Raw genomic sequence first — 12,214 nt, 5'->3', positions numbered from 1 at the left:
ATTATCAACATTGTCAACTCTGCCGTGAGAGCTGATGCTTAAAGTCAACTAAGATTCTTGGTTCTTGAACCTGTCGTGACTTTGAAGTAAACGGTTTTCATTTTTTACTGACAGTGGAAAAAGTCCAACATAAAAAGAGTTTTGTGTGTTCCGCTGTTGTGTTGCCCAGGACGTGAAGGCCATCGTCACCCACTCCATCCACAGCGCCATCCACTCCATAGGAGGCATCCAGGTCTTGTTCCCTCTCTTCGCCCAGCTGGACTACAAGCAGCTGAACGACAGCAGCGTGGACACCACAGTCTGGTGAGTGTCCATGTTCAGGTGGACACCAGTCTGGTGAGTGTCCATGTTCAGGTGGACACCACAGTCTGGTGAGTGTCCATGTTCAGGTGGACACCAGTCTGGTGAGTGTCCATGTCAGGTGGACACCAGTCTGGTGAGTGTCCATGTTCAGGTGGACACCACAGTCTGGTGAGTGTCCATGTTCAGGTGGACACCAGTCTGGTGAGTGTCCATGTTCAGGTGGACACCACAGTCTGGTGAGTGTCCATGTTCAGGTGGACACCAGTCTGGTGAGTGTCCATGTTCAGGTGGACACCAGTCTGGTGAGTGTCCATGTTCAGGTGGACACCACAGTCTGGTGAGTGTCCATGTTCAGGTGGACACCAGTCTGGTGAGTGTCCATGTTCAGGTGGACACCAGTCTGGTGAGTGTCCATGTTCAGGTGGACACCACAGTCTGGTGAGTGTCCATGTTCAGGTGGACACCACAGTCTGGTGAGTGTCCATGTTCAGGTGGACACCACAGTCTCGTGAGTGTCCATGTTCAGGTGGACACCAGTCTGGTGAGTGTCCATGTTCAGGTGGACACCAGTCTGGTGAGTGTCCATGTTCAGGTGGACACCACAGTCTGGTGAGTGTCCATGTTCAGGTGGACACCACAGTATCGTGAGTGTCCATGTTCAGGTGGACACCACAGTATCGTGAATGTCCATGTTCAGGTGGACACCAGTCTGGTGAGTGTCCATGTTCAGGTGGACACAGTCTGGTGAATGTCCATGTTCAGGTGGACACCACAGTCTCGTGAGTGTCCATGTTCAGGTGGACACAGTCTGGTGAGTGTCCATGTTCAGGTGGACACCACAGTCTGGTGAGTGTCCATGTTCAGGTGGACACCACAGTCTGGTGAGTGTCCATGTCCATGTCCTGTGTAACGCAGTGTTCTGTCTGCAGCGCCACCCTGCTGGCGTTCCTGGTGGAGCTGTTGAAGAGCTCAGTGGCCATGCAGGAGCAAATGCTGGGAGGAAAGGGCTTCCTGGTGATTGGGTACCTGCTGGAGAAGGTGAGTGAAAGGCCCTCAACCCTGACACTGAGTTTCTGATGGCGTGTGTGTGTCCACGAGTGTGTCCGTGACCTCCTCTCCTGTACTCACAAGCATTCTGCCGGTGTGTGTGTGATATCCAGGCGGTGTGTGAGCACCTCTTTCTGTGTGTTTTCAGTCATCAAGGGTCCACATCACCAGGGCGGTACTTGAGCAGTTCTTGTCCTTTGCCAAGTATCTGGACGGTTTACCTCACGGAGCGCCACTCCTCAAACAGCTCTGCGACCATGTCCTCTTTAATCCGGCCATCTGGATACACACTCCTGCCAAGGTGTGTCCCTCTGTTCTCACTCTGTCTTGGTTGACCTTGCTACCAAAAGATGAACAAAGTCGATCTCAGTCAAAGGATTAAGGGAAAGAAACAGCATAAGGAGGGATGACAGACATAAAGATGGTTCTCTTCACGCTCCTGAGAGCCACTGCATCCGTGAGGGAGTGTGCACGCTGCCTTCTGTCACAGCGCACGTGCACCACGCACTATCTGAGAGGCAGGACAAGGGATGGTTGGGGAAGAGATGCTGTCTCCAACAAATGCAAAGGAAGCTGGAAATGTTCTCTGGCACTCAGTCAGACTTTCCTCACTCAGCGTGCACACTCAGCGTGCACACTCAGCGTGCACACTCAGCGTGCACACGCACTATGGTTAAATAGCGTTCAGGTGACGGCCATCCGTCGGTGTGGCTGCTAGCATGACTGCAGCCCATCGGACAGCTCCGTGGCCGTTAGCCTTTATGCTAATGCAGCTGAAGAGCTGCGCGCCTCAGACAGCAGCGCTGAAGATGAACACGGTGAAAGAAACAAAGGAAGAAAGTGACAATTGGATCAAGGCCTCTTTCTCGTCTGTGTCTAAATTAGATGTGATGATCCTGGCGCTCGCACAGGCCCAGTCAGCTCCCTTTAGTTTCAGAACATTCTGACTCTCGGCCTTCTCCCCTCTGACCGTGAGATATGATTGGCTGGTGGTTATAAATGAACCCTCCAAGGCACGCTGGCGTTAGGGTGGAAGAACCACAACTGAGCTGCTGCTGCTGCTGCTGCTGCTAATGAAGCTGCTGCTGCTGCTGCTGCTGCTAATGAAGCTGCTGCTGCTAATGAAGCTGCTGCTGCTAATGAAGCTGCTGCTGCTGCTGCTGCTGCTAATGAAGCTGCTGCTGCTAATGAAGCTGCTGCTGCTGCTAATGAAGCTGCTGCTGCTGCTGCTGCTAATGAAGCTGCTGCTGCTGCTGCTAATGAAGCTGCTGCTGATGAAGCTGCTGCTGCTGCTAATGAAGCTGCTGCTGCTAATGAAGCTGCTGCTGCTGCTGCTAATGAAGCTGCTGCTGCTGCTGATGAAGCTGCTGCTGCTGCTAATGAAGCTGCTGCTGATGAAGCTGCTGCTGCTGCTAATGAAGCTGCTGCTGCTAATGAAGCTGCTGCTGCTGCTGCTAATGAAGCTGCTGCTGCTGCTAATGAAGCTGCTGCTAATGAAGCTGCTGCTGCTGCTAATGAAGCTGCTGCTGCCTGCTAATGAAGCTGCTGCTGCTGCTGCTAATGAAGCTGCTGCTGCTGCTAATGAAGCTGCTGCTGCTGCTGCTAATGAAGCTGCTGCTGCTGCTGCTGATGAAGCTGCTGCTGCTGCTAATGAAGCTGCTGCTGCTGCTAATGAAGCTGCTGCTGCTGCTGCTAATGAAGCTGCTGCTCTGCTGCTGCTGTTGCTGCTGCTAATAAAGCTGCTGCTGCTCATAAAGCTGCTGTTGCTGCTGCTGCTGCTAATAAAGCTGCTGCTGCTAATAAAGCTGCTGCTGCTAATAAAGCTGCTGCTGCTAATAAAGCTGCTGCTCTTTTGCTGCTTAGTAAAATCAGAATAAAGAAACCTGGCCTTTGCAATTGTTGGAAATGGTGCATCAATCTGAATGCAAATTGTGTTTTTCACCTTTGATTGAGTGGCTGGTGTCTGCAAACCTTATGTGGTCCTTGAAGAGTAACTCTGACCCTCTAATAGTCATTATTTTCCACTTCCCAGAATAATATTACCACATAATAGGGTAATTGTTGGCAGGAATAGCCCCAGCCTTAATAAAAAGCACATCTGGAATGTGTCCCTTGCTTCATGTTAAAGATAAGGACCATGTTGTCTTTACAGTCCACGATTGTTGAGACGCATTTGTTACAAGGTTGTGCTGCAGCTGCATGGAAATGTAGGATTTACGGCTGCAGAATGCACGTGTGCTGTATATGTATCTAAAGATTAACACTTAACATCGGTTTGGAATGCTGTGCACCCACTTCAGTCCATTTTCTTCCCCAGTTGATCTGTTCTCTGGTGTGTTCAGGCCAATTGTTCTCCAGGGATTTCATTCTGTTAAACATAGCGAGCAATTTAAGGCAGATCTTTAGCATAACTCTAATGAGCGCAGTGATGTGCAGCGTCAGGTGCACAGAGACCTATTGATATTAATAAAGGAAGCAGGAAGGGCGGCACAAGTGGGGAGAGAAGGAAATGAGCGTTTCAGCGCATCCTTCTGAAATGTCAACGCTGCTGCTGCGTGGCTTCAGAGAGCAGAGCCGTGCACAGCGCACCCTCCACCTGCACATGTGTGATCTGTCTGCATGAACGTGTGAATGCAGGTGCAGCTGTCCCTCTACACCTACCTGTCCTCGGAGTTCATCGGCAACCGCCACCATCTACAGCACCATCCGCCGCGTGGGCACCGTCCTGCAGCTGATGCACACTCTCAAATACTACTACTGGGCCGTCAACCCGCTGGAGAGCAGTGGCATCAACCCCAAAGGTCTCGGTAGGTTCCCCAACACACTCGTTGGGGGGGAACCCACGCGTGCACGTGTGTATAGCAGCCATTTTACATCTATTACAGTTTGTATCTGTTCTAAAACTCTTCATCTATTACACTGAACGTTCTGTTACTACTTAAGGACAGCGCCAAGCGTCTGGAGACGCTCCTGGTCATTTTAGAGGTCAATGAAGCTTCAGTTTCCTGAAGTTTAATGGAATATTTCATTCAGTCAGCAGACGGGAGCTGCTGCACAGCTTTAGGAAGCTTAAGGGGAATATTGGGTGTCATATCTGACCATAAAAGAAGAAACTTGACTTAACTGAGTTGGATTTCATTGTTGACTTCAATAAACATGATGAGAAATTGTTACAGTGTCCTAATTAAAAGTTACCTAATTGGTGCCCATTGAGAAGGTGATGGGAGCCGGCTCGACCCTCTGCCCCCCCCGAAATCCCAACGCTCAACATAAACAAGGCCTCCAGACAATAAGCCTTGATTCAACTGAGTGATTTTACATTTTTTCTTTTTCTTTTTGCCTTTGTTTGGGTCAGCAGAGGCCGTCTCAGCCTCTCCTGCATCTCTCGTTGCCACGGCAACGCGTACGCTTGGTTGGCAGATGCGGAGGGTTAGTAGTGCCTTTTTGCCTGGAGGAAGAGCCTCAGATGCATGGAACACGTGCACTGACACGTGCACTGTCGTGGGTCACAGCTCAGAACTCCTGACGGTGCCGACGTGATTATGAGTGATTGAACTCATTAATAACAGGAATCCATAGAAGCTCCTTTTGAAGGTGGTTCCGCTGACATTTGATCCATTTAGCCAAGATTTGAATGTTTTTTTAGATAAAATAGGCCTGTTGTGTATTTTCAGAGGGAAATCTATCTAGATTATTTATAAAAGAAGATCAGTATTTAAGAATAGTCACATGTGTTTACGTTTGACAGTGCAGGATGGTTGAGAGGGAGCTGGAAGCACTTCAGAAGGTTCAGCACAAGAGGTTCAGGTTAAACACAGTCGTCTGGAGCCATGATGGAGAAGGCCCCCCCCTCTCTCAGCCCCCCCTCTCAGTTCCCCTCAGTCCCCCCCTCACATCCCCCCCCCCTCTCAGCCCCCCTCCACCCCTCTCAGTCCCCCCCCCCCTCCCACCCCACCCCCCCCCCCTCCCCCCTCTCAGCCCCCCCCTCTCTCAGCCCCCCCTCTCTCAGTTCCCCCTCAGTCCACCCCTCACATCCCCCCCCCCTCTCAGCCCCCCTCTCAGTCCCCCCTCACACCCCCCCCCCTCTCTCAGCCCCCTCACCACCCCCAGCACCCCCCCTCTCAGCCCTACCCCCCAGCACCCCCCCTCTTGTGTGTATTCCGACTGTCTGCCAACGACGAGACGCACAAGCTGACCTGGTGTTGCCGAAAACACTGAAAACTGTTCCATCGTTTTGCTTTGATTCCCAACGCATTCATCTTCATGACTCTCTGGCTCTATTCCATTAGTCAGTTATTTGGCGTGGTTACGGCCCATTCATCACAGAACTGGCGAGCACATGAAACACCTTCAGAAATTAAAACAGCACCATTACAGGAGGAAAAACGCATTGCCAACATCTGGGATGTCCTTTTTAGCTTTAAACAAGATGCTCTGCCAGCATGGCAGATGTAAACGGGCATCTGAAGATCTTTGATCTTTGTCATGTTCATATAATATATTCATTCTGTTCCTGTTGTGGATTTGCTCAGACGGTCCACGGCCATCACAGAAGGAGATCATCTCGCTCAGAGCCTTCATGCTGCTCTTCCTCAAACAGCTCATTCTCAAGGTAGGGCAACGGAAAAGCTTCTTTATCATCACACAACCTGCAAGAAATCACGTCTTCCAGATTGTTTTACTCCCTTTTGCGGCGCTGCAGGCCTCATCTAAAATCAGAGTGTAAATGTGGCCTTGTGTGATTTCTGATTTCTCCACAGGACCGAGGCGTCAAAGAGGATGAAACTGCAGAGCATCCTCAACTACCTTCTGACCATGCACGAGGTGAGGCTCTGTCTCAGGTGCTCGGTGGGCCAGCGTTCTGGCCCGTTCAAATGAACGAGGGTTGCGAGGCAGCTTCAGCACGGTGACAGTGTGAAATATGGCGTGAGCAGAATGTCCTCTTCCTCAACGGTTCTGAGCGTACTTGTTCTGAAGGCCCCAACTGCCTCTGCGCCGCCCTTACGCAGCCCTGCAATGTTAAAGGCTCTGTTCCGCTCCGTCCCCACTTATTCATCCTATCCCTTCCCTCCAGGATGAGAATATCCACGACGTCCTCCAGTTATTGTTGGCTTTAATGTCTGAAACACCCGGCCTCCATGATCCCTGCCTTTGATCAGAGAAATGGAATAAGGTGAATGAACGCCGTGATGTCACACGAACGCTGTTTTCTCTCTCTGAATATTTTGTCGTGGATGATTTTATTCACACCTTTGCAGTGTCCCAGTCTTTAACTCCACAGTCTGCACGTGTGATCCCCTCATTAGCATCTAATCAATGCGTCTGTGTTTTGACCTGTTTCAGGGTCATCTGCAAGCTCCTAGCATCAAAGAGTGAGAGTATACGTGTCCAAGCTCTCAAAGTCCTGGGTTATTTCCTCAAACACCTCGGTCACAAGTCAGTACCTTTCTGCTCTTTGCTTTTATTTCTATAATAAAAATAGGAAACTGTAGCTGGACTGAGGCACATTTAGGGATGGAACATTTCACTGGAAAGAGCCATAGTCTGTGTGTGTGTGTGTGTGTGTGTGTGTTGTGTGCGTGTGTGTGTGTGTGTGTAGATAATGTCCTCATCATCAAGTCCCAGGCAGAATAATCATTGTGACAGCGCGCGGCTGGCGGGGAGCGGAGCCCTTGATGAGCAGCAGTGAATGCTGGGGGATTAATTCCTCCCATGTGACAGCCAAGGCCCATCGCAGCATGACAGGGGAGGACTCTGTGGAGCTGCACCTGAACCCCAACCTTTAGTCCCCTTCTTATTTAACATGCGCAGTTCATGCCAGATAAACCTTTATTTTAAACGGCACAAACTTGGTTTTATGGCTGTTATTGAAATTGGCCTTTTTTTTGAGGAGATTTGTTCTGCTGTTTCTGGACACCGTCTCTGCAGAGACCATCACCTCTCCTTTTATTTCCTGTGTTTAAAATATTTCTGAGCCCCTACAAAATAATAACCCGAGGTTGGCGCTTATTACCTTGTTCCATTGTCTCCTTTGCTCTCAGACTGTTGCAACTTTATGAAACGCTGGCAGCTCTCTGAGCCTGAAAGAGGACGGAGCAGATTTACACTCATAGCCGGAGAACAGAGCGTCAACAGCTGACGAGCTGTGCCCCCTGGCAACGTTAATAACGTGGCCTAATTGTTTGCCTCCATAGGAACCTCCCCAGTGGCTCCTGCAGGGTTCTGTCAGTGCACATTTGGTGCGTTCTCTTGTTGCTGTTCACTTGTCCAGCCTCCGTCAGCGCTGACAGACACATGCTTCTGTCTGCCAGCATCACATCATCACCAAGCCTGTGACAATCAGTGTCGGCTCAAAACTGTCCCAAATGTCCGCATCGGCACACCCTGTGTTCTTGTTCCCGACAGGAGGAAGGTGGAGATCATGCACACACACAGCCTGTTCACGCTGCTGGGGGAGAGGCTGATGATGCACACCAACACTGTCTCCATCACCACCTACAACACTCTGTATGAGGTAACTCCACTGCAGAAGCAACTCAAGCTACTTCAGCTCAAGGTGGCTTTTAATGAGCAGTTTTTCATCCCCAACCTGTGTAGATTCTGACAGAGCAGGTCTGCACTCAGGTGGTTCACAAGCCCCACCCTGAGCCCGACTCCACTGTCAAGATCCAGAACCCCAGTAAGTGAAAAGAGCCCGACGTAAGCTGAAGCTTAAGCTCTGCTGCCATCTCCAGCTCCCATCCCTCCTTCCTAATGGCTGATGTTTTCCTCCTCTCAGTGATTCTAAAGGTGGTGGCCACTCTCCTGAAGAACTCCTCTCCTAGTTCGGAGCTGATGGACGTCAGGAGACTCTTTCTTTCCGACATGATAAAACTATTCAGTAACAGCCGTGAGAACCGGCGGTAAGCTTTTACCCAAATATATGTCACATATATGACAAATGTATTGTGAAGCTCATGCTGTGCGTGTGCCCTTCACCAGCTGCCTGTTGCAGTGCTCCGTGTGGCAGGACTGGATGTTTTCCCTGGGCTACATCAATCCCAAGAACCCCGAGGAACAGAAAAAAACGGAGATGGTCTACAACATCTTCAGGATCTTGCTCTACCATGCAATCAAATACGAGTGGGGAGGCTGGAGGGTCTGGGTGGACACCTTGTCCATTGCTCACTCCAAGGTGCGATTGGAAGACACGTAGTAAAAGCCTGAATCAGGCTCCACCGATTTAGACTTTTGTGGTCATTTTCTCCCACTGCTGCGCTGACACATGTCAAAGTCCTCATTTCATTCCAAGATGTAGAGAAAATAGCTGAAGGTTGCTGAGAGGGACATCCAGGTCAAAGTGGACGACATCACTTTACAACCAAAGAAGCTTTTCAAGAGAGGCGAAACGTCTCTTAGAACATAAAAGAACTCCAGCTGCCTCTCAGCACCGTTCTGCTGATGATCATTGCTTATTTAACAGTAATATTAATAGAAGAAAGGAAAACACAGGGATTGTAAGCTGTTACCAGAGTCTCAGCTCGACAACGAGCTGTTCTTCAGTGCAAACGTAGGAAAGTGGGGAAACAAGGCCACATTATAGATGGTGATGTAACGGTGTCGTTAGGCTGCTGTCCCAGTTTTTATCCATCACACCTAAGTGAGTGATTTAGGAGGCTTTCGAGCTCTGTCTTGTTCTGGCTACATGGCCAACTAGATCTCATCTGTTACAGGTGACCTACGAAGCCCATAAAGAATATTTGGCTAAAATGTATGAAGAGTATCAACGACAAGAGGAAGAAAATATGGAAAGGAAAGAAGGGGTCTGTGTCCACCATCTCCGGCCTTTCTGCTACTCCAGCCCCTGTTGTCAATGGAAATTTGGAGATTGATGACAACTCTCAGACACAGACGCCTGAAAGCGAGGCTGAGTACGCCGAGGGAGCCGGCGGAGACTCTCGCAACCTGCTGGCAGAAGCTGCTGTCAAGAGGCCCAATGGAGTAGCCCTCACACCTGGGGAACAGAGCACCGGTCCAGGAGTGAGGGTGGAGGTCCACGACCTCCTGGTTGATATCAAAGCAGAGAAGGTAGAAGCCACAGAAGTAAAACTCGATGATTTGGACTTATCTCCAGAAGGCCTCAGTGGCAACGTGGGTGGAGGAGGTGGAGGAGGAGGCGGAATAGAGAACGGGCCTCTGGTGGAGGTGGATTCTCTACTCGACAGCGCTTATTGTGCCGTGGTTCAGAATCTCAACGGCAACCTGGCGCCTAAAGATGAGACAGCAGGGTCAGTGGTTGGAATGGCGTCAGGCCTGGGGCTGTCAGGAGTCAACCTGGAGGATGACGGCAACATGGGTCCACTTATCACTCTGGCTGATGAGAAAGACAGCGTCCCGAGCAACAATGGCTTCCTCTTCAGCAAGGTACGGCGTCGTCTGGACGTTATCGTCAGTGGCTTTTGGAAAAATCAACTCTAGTACCACAAATTTGTACTATGCTAAAGAATATTCCCGCGTCACTCCTGACATACTTTTACCTTTTATAATCTGCTTCATCTTTTTAAGGTTGATGAGAAGCTCCTTCCTGCTCTAGCAGCAACGGACCCCCTCGTGCTGCCAAGTCCCGACCAGCCCACGCCGTCTGGGCCAGCCATAAGTCACTCCTCCACCAGCGCTAGTGACGACCTCAGCCTCCTGGCTCACATGACGAGCTGTGGCTCCGATTTAGCACAGACCCAGAGCCACACTCCCGGGGATCTTCCAGAGGACGGACCCTTTAAAATTCAGAGCCATCTTGCGGACATCAGCTCCTTCACCGAGACCGAGAACCAAAGCCAAATCCAGGGAGCCTCGAGACCAGAGTTCCCCGAAGGCGACGGCACATCTGGGGCAGGAGAAGCAACAGGGATTAAGACTGGAGGAGACACAGCCAGCACCACCTCTGACACAGAGAGGTCTGATGACGGGAGACAAAGACACCAAAAAGATCCAAACTACTGCCACCACTCAGGTGCGATGCTCCTCCAGGTGTATCTCAGTGTCTGCGTGGTGGCGATGACTCCCCGTGACAAATGTCTGCCGTTCCATAGGCTCTCCATGGGCGCACTGCGGCCCAGCTGGAGCGGGACCTGCGTGTCGACCTGGGTTTCAGGGGCATGCCCATGACAGAGGAACAGCGCCGGCAGTTCAGCCCCGGCCCACGCACGACCATGTTCCGCATCCCAGAATTCAAGTGGTCGCCAATGCACCAGAGGTTGCTCACGGACCTGCTGTTTGCTCTGGAGACTGACGTGCATGCGTGGAGGAGGTGGGGCACTGCTTTTGTGCAACATATCTCAGACTAGAATGAAAGTGTGGAACGTACTGCAATGTGTTTTTAATCCCAAAAACGATATTTCTGGTTTCAGCCACTCCACCAAGTCTGTGATGGATTTCGTGAACAGCAATGAGAATATCATCTTTGTCCACAACACCATCCATCTTATTTCTCAGATGGTAGACAACATCATCATCGCCTGTGGAGGCATCCTGCCTCTCCTGTCTGCTGCCACCTCCCCTTCTGTAAGTGGCTCGTGGCTGCCTCTCTGTGGCAGGGGGCGGAACTACACGTCCGTAGGCTGTTCAGAATCTAACTTTGTTCATATCAAACCCTTTCTTTGACCTGTACTCTGCTTCTTTTTATGGATAATCTGATTTTTATACTTTGATGACCTATTTTTTCCTTAATCATCTTCTTTTCCTTTCTGTGTTCTGTGTTTTCCTTTTTATGGGCAGAGTTCTAAGAGCAGTGCCAACACTGTAAGTTGCACTTTCTTTCTCTCTTTTGATTCTTTGAACTCTTCTACCGGTTTATTTCTCATTGCAACAGCTACTTAATCTTGCTTTTCTGACATCCATGGTGTTTTTATTTGTAGTGCTGCTCATCATTACCCACCATTGGTCTCCTGCCTCATTATACCTAATTTGTCAGCTTCAACATCTTAGATACAACTTACCTTGTGTGGTTCTAATATTGTTATTTGTAGTATGACAGTTAGATGGATTAAGTAAGTCTAACGGGACAGGAGGTGATACCAAGGACGGACTCGACATATTTGATAATGCAAACTGCATATTTTCTAAGAGAATATGTGTGAGAGTCCTTGTGGGATTCCTCTGCTAAGCCTGTTCCATTTGTATCAACAATAAAGAAGGCGGGAGGAGCCAGACCCCAGAGGGGGTCAAAAGGAGAGGAGGTGACCCCCATTCCCCCTGTTCCTGGGGGAGGAGGCACTGGGGGAGAGGTGCGTAAAGAACTTGAAACTCCCACCATCAAACGAAGAGCTAAGAGCACCAGTCTGTGCCCTTCTGTCCTCACCTTTGTGTTGGTTCTTCCCCGAACTGTCCATGCTCACCTGCAGCAACGGGCCTGCGCTCATCCTTTCACAGCCGTGCACGTCCTGCTTCCTGAAGAGACACAGTAAAGCAAACACTGACTGCAGTTTGAACCACTGCTATGCTGCGCCACGTCACAGCTGCCATGACCTCACTGCTGTCATTATACAGGATGTCTCATCGCGTTGCTCTTATTCGTCATATCGAGCACCTCACGTGGACAGATTTCACCCTTTGAATCTGAGTTTTGCTGAATGGGCACGATACTCAAAGGTTGCTTCATTTCATGTCCGGTCTGTCGTATTGTTGCAGTCCAAATTCAACCAGGCTGCGGCAGGAACACGCTTCCTGCAGGGTTTCACAGTAAAAGCACTCATATAATAATGGAGATAATAGTCTCCATTCAGCCATTTTCCACGACTAACGAGCAGGTGTGTGTCTGTGTGATTTTCCTCCCTTTCCAAGACTGAGCTGGAGAACATCGAGGCGACGCAGGGCATGTCTTCAGAGA

General features: G+C 50.1%; 1 protein-coding gene across 1 annotated transcript in view; it reads left to right on the top strand.

Annotated features, from left to right (window-relative positions):
* Positions 1-12,214, top strand: part of LOC101063835 (neurobeachin-like) — a 57,458-nt gene that overhangs the window by 27,854 nt on the left and 17,390 nt on the right. The window contains 25 exon segments of the mRNA XM_029848724.1: positions 170-303; positions 1,233-1,341; positions 1,499-1,651; positions 3,988-4,032; positions 4,034-4,157; positions 5,883-5,962; positions 6,111-6,134; positions 6,136-6,174; positions 6,425-6,475; positions 6,477-6,523; positions 6,694-6,786; positions 7,756-7,864; positions 7,948-8,029; positions 8,129-8,252; positions 8,332-8,524; positions 9,063-9,136; positions 9,138-9,753; positions 9,895-10,295; positions 10,297-10,339; positions 10,419-10,636; positions 10,737-10,890; positions 11,104-11,127; positions 11,520-11,789; positions 12,016-12,066; positions 12,169-12,214. Coding sequence (XP_029704584.1) covers positions 170-303; positions 1,233-1,341; positions 1,499-1,651; positions 3,988-4,032; positions 4,034-4,157; positions 5,883-5,962; positions 6,111-6,134; positions 6,136-6,174; positions 6,425-6,475; positions 6,477-6,523; positions 6,694-6,786; positions 7,756-7,864; positions 7,948-8,029; positions 8,129-8,252; positions 8,332-8,524; positions 9,063-9,136; positions 9,138-9,753; positions 9,895-10,295; positions 10,297-10,339; positions 10,419-10,636; positions 10,737-10,890; positions 11,104-11,127; positions 11,520-11,789; positions 12,016-12,066; positions 12,169-12,214 — 3,304 coding nt within the window.

Source organism: Takifugu rubripes, chromosome 15 (assembly GCF_901000725.2).
Source record: "Takifugu rubripes chromosome 15, fTakRub1.2, whole genome shotgun sequence".
NCBI classification, from domain to species: domain Eukaryota; kingdom Metazoa; phylum Chordata; class Actinopteri; order Tetraodontiformes; family Tetraodontidae; genus Takifugu; species Takifugu rubripes.
Note: the sequence above shows the minus strand (reverse complement) of the source record. Positions and strands in the feature narration are given on the sequence as shown.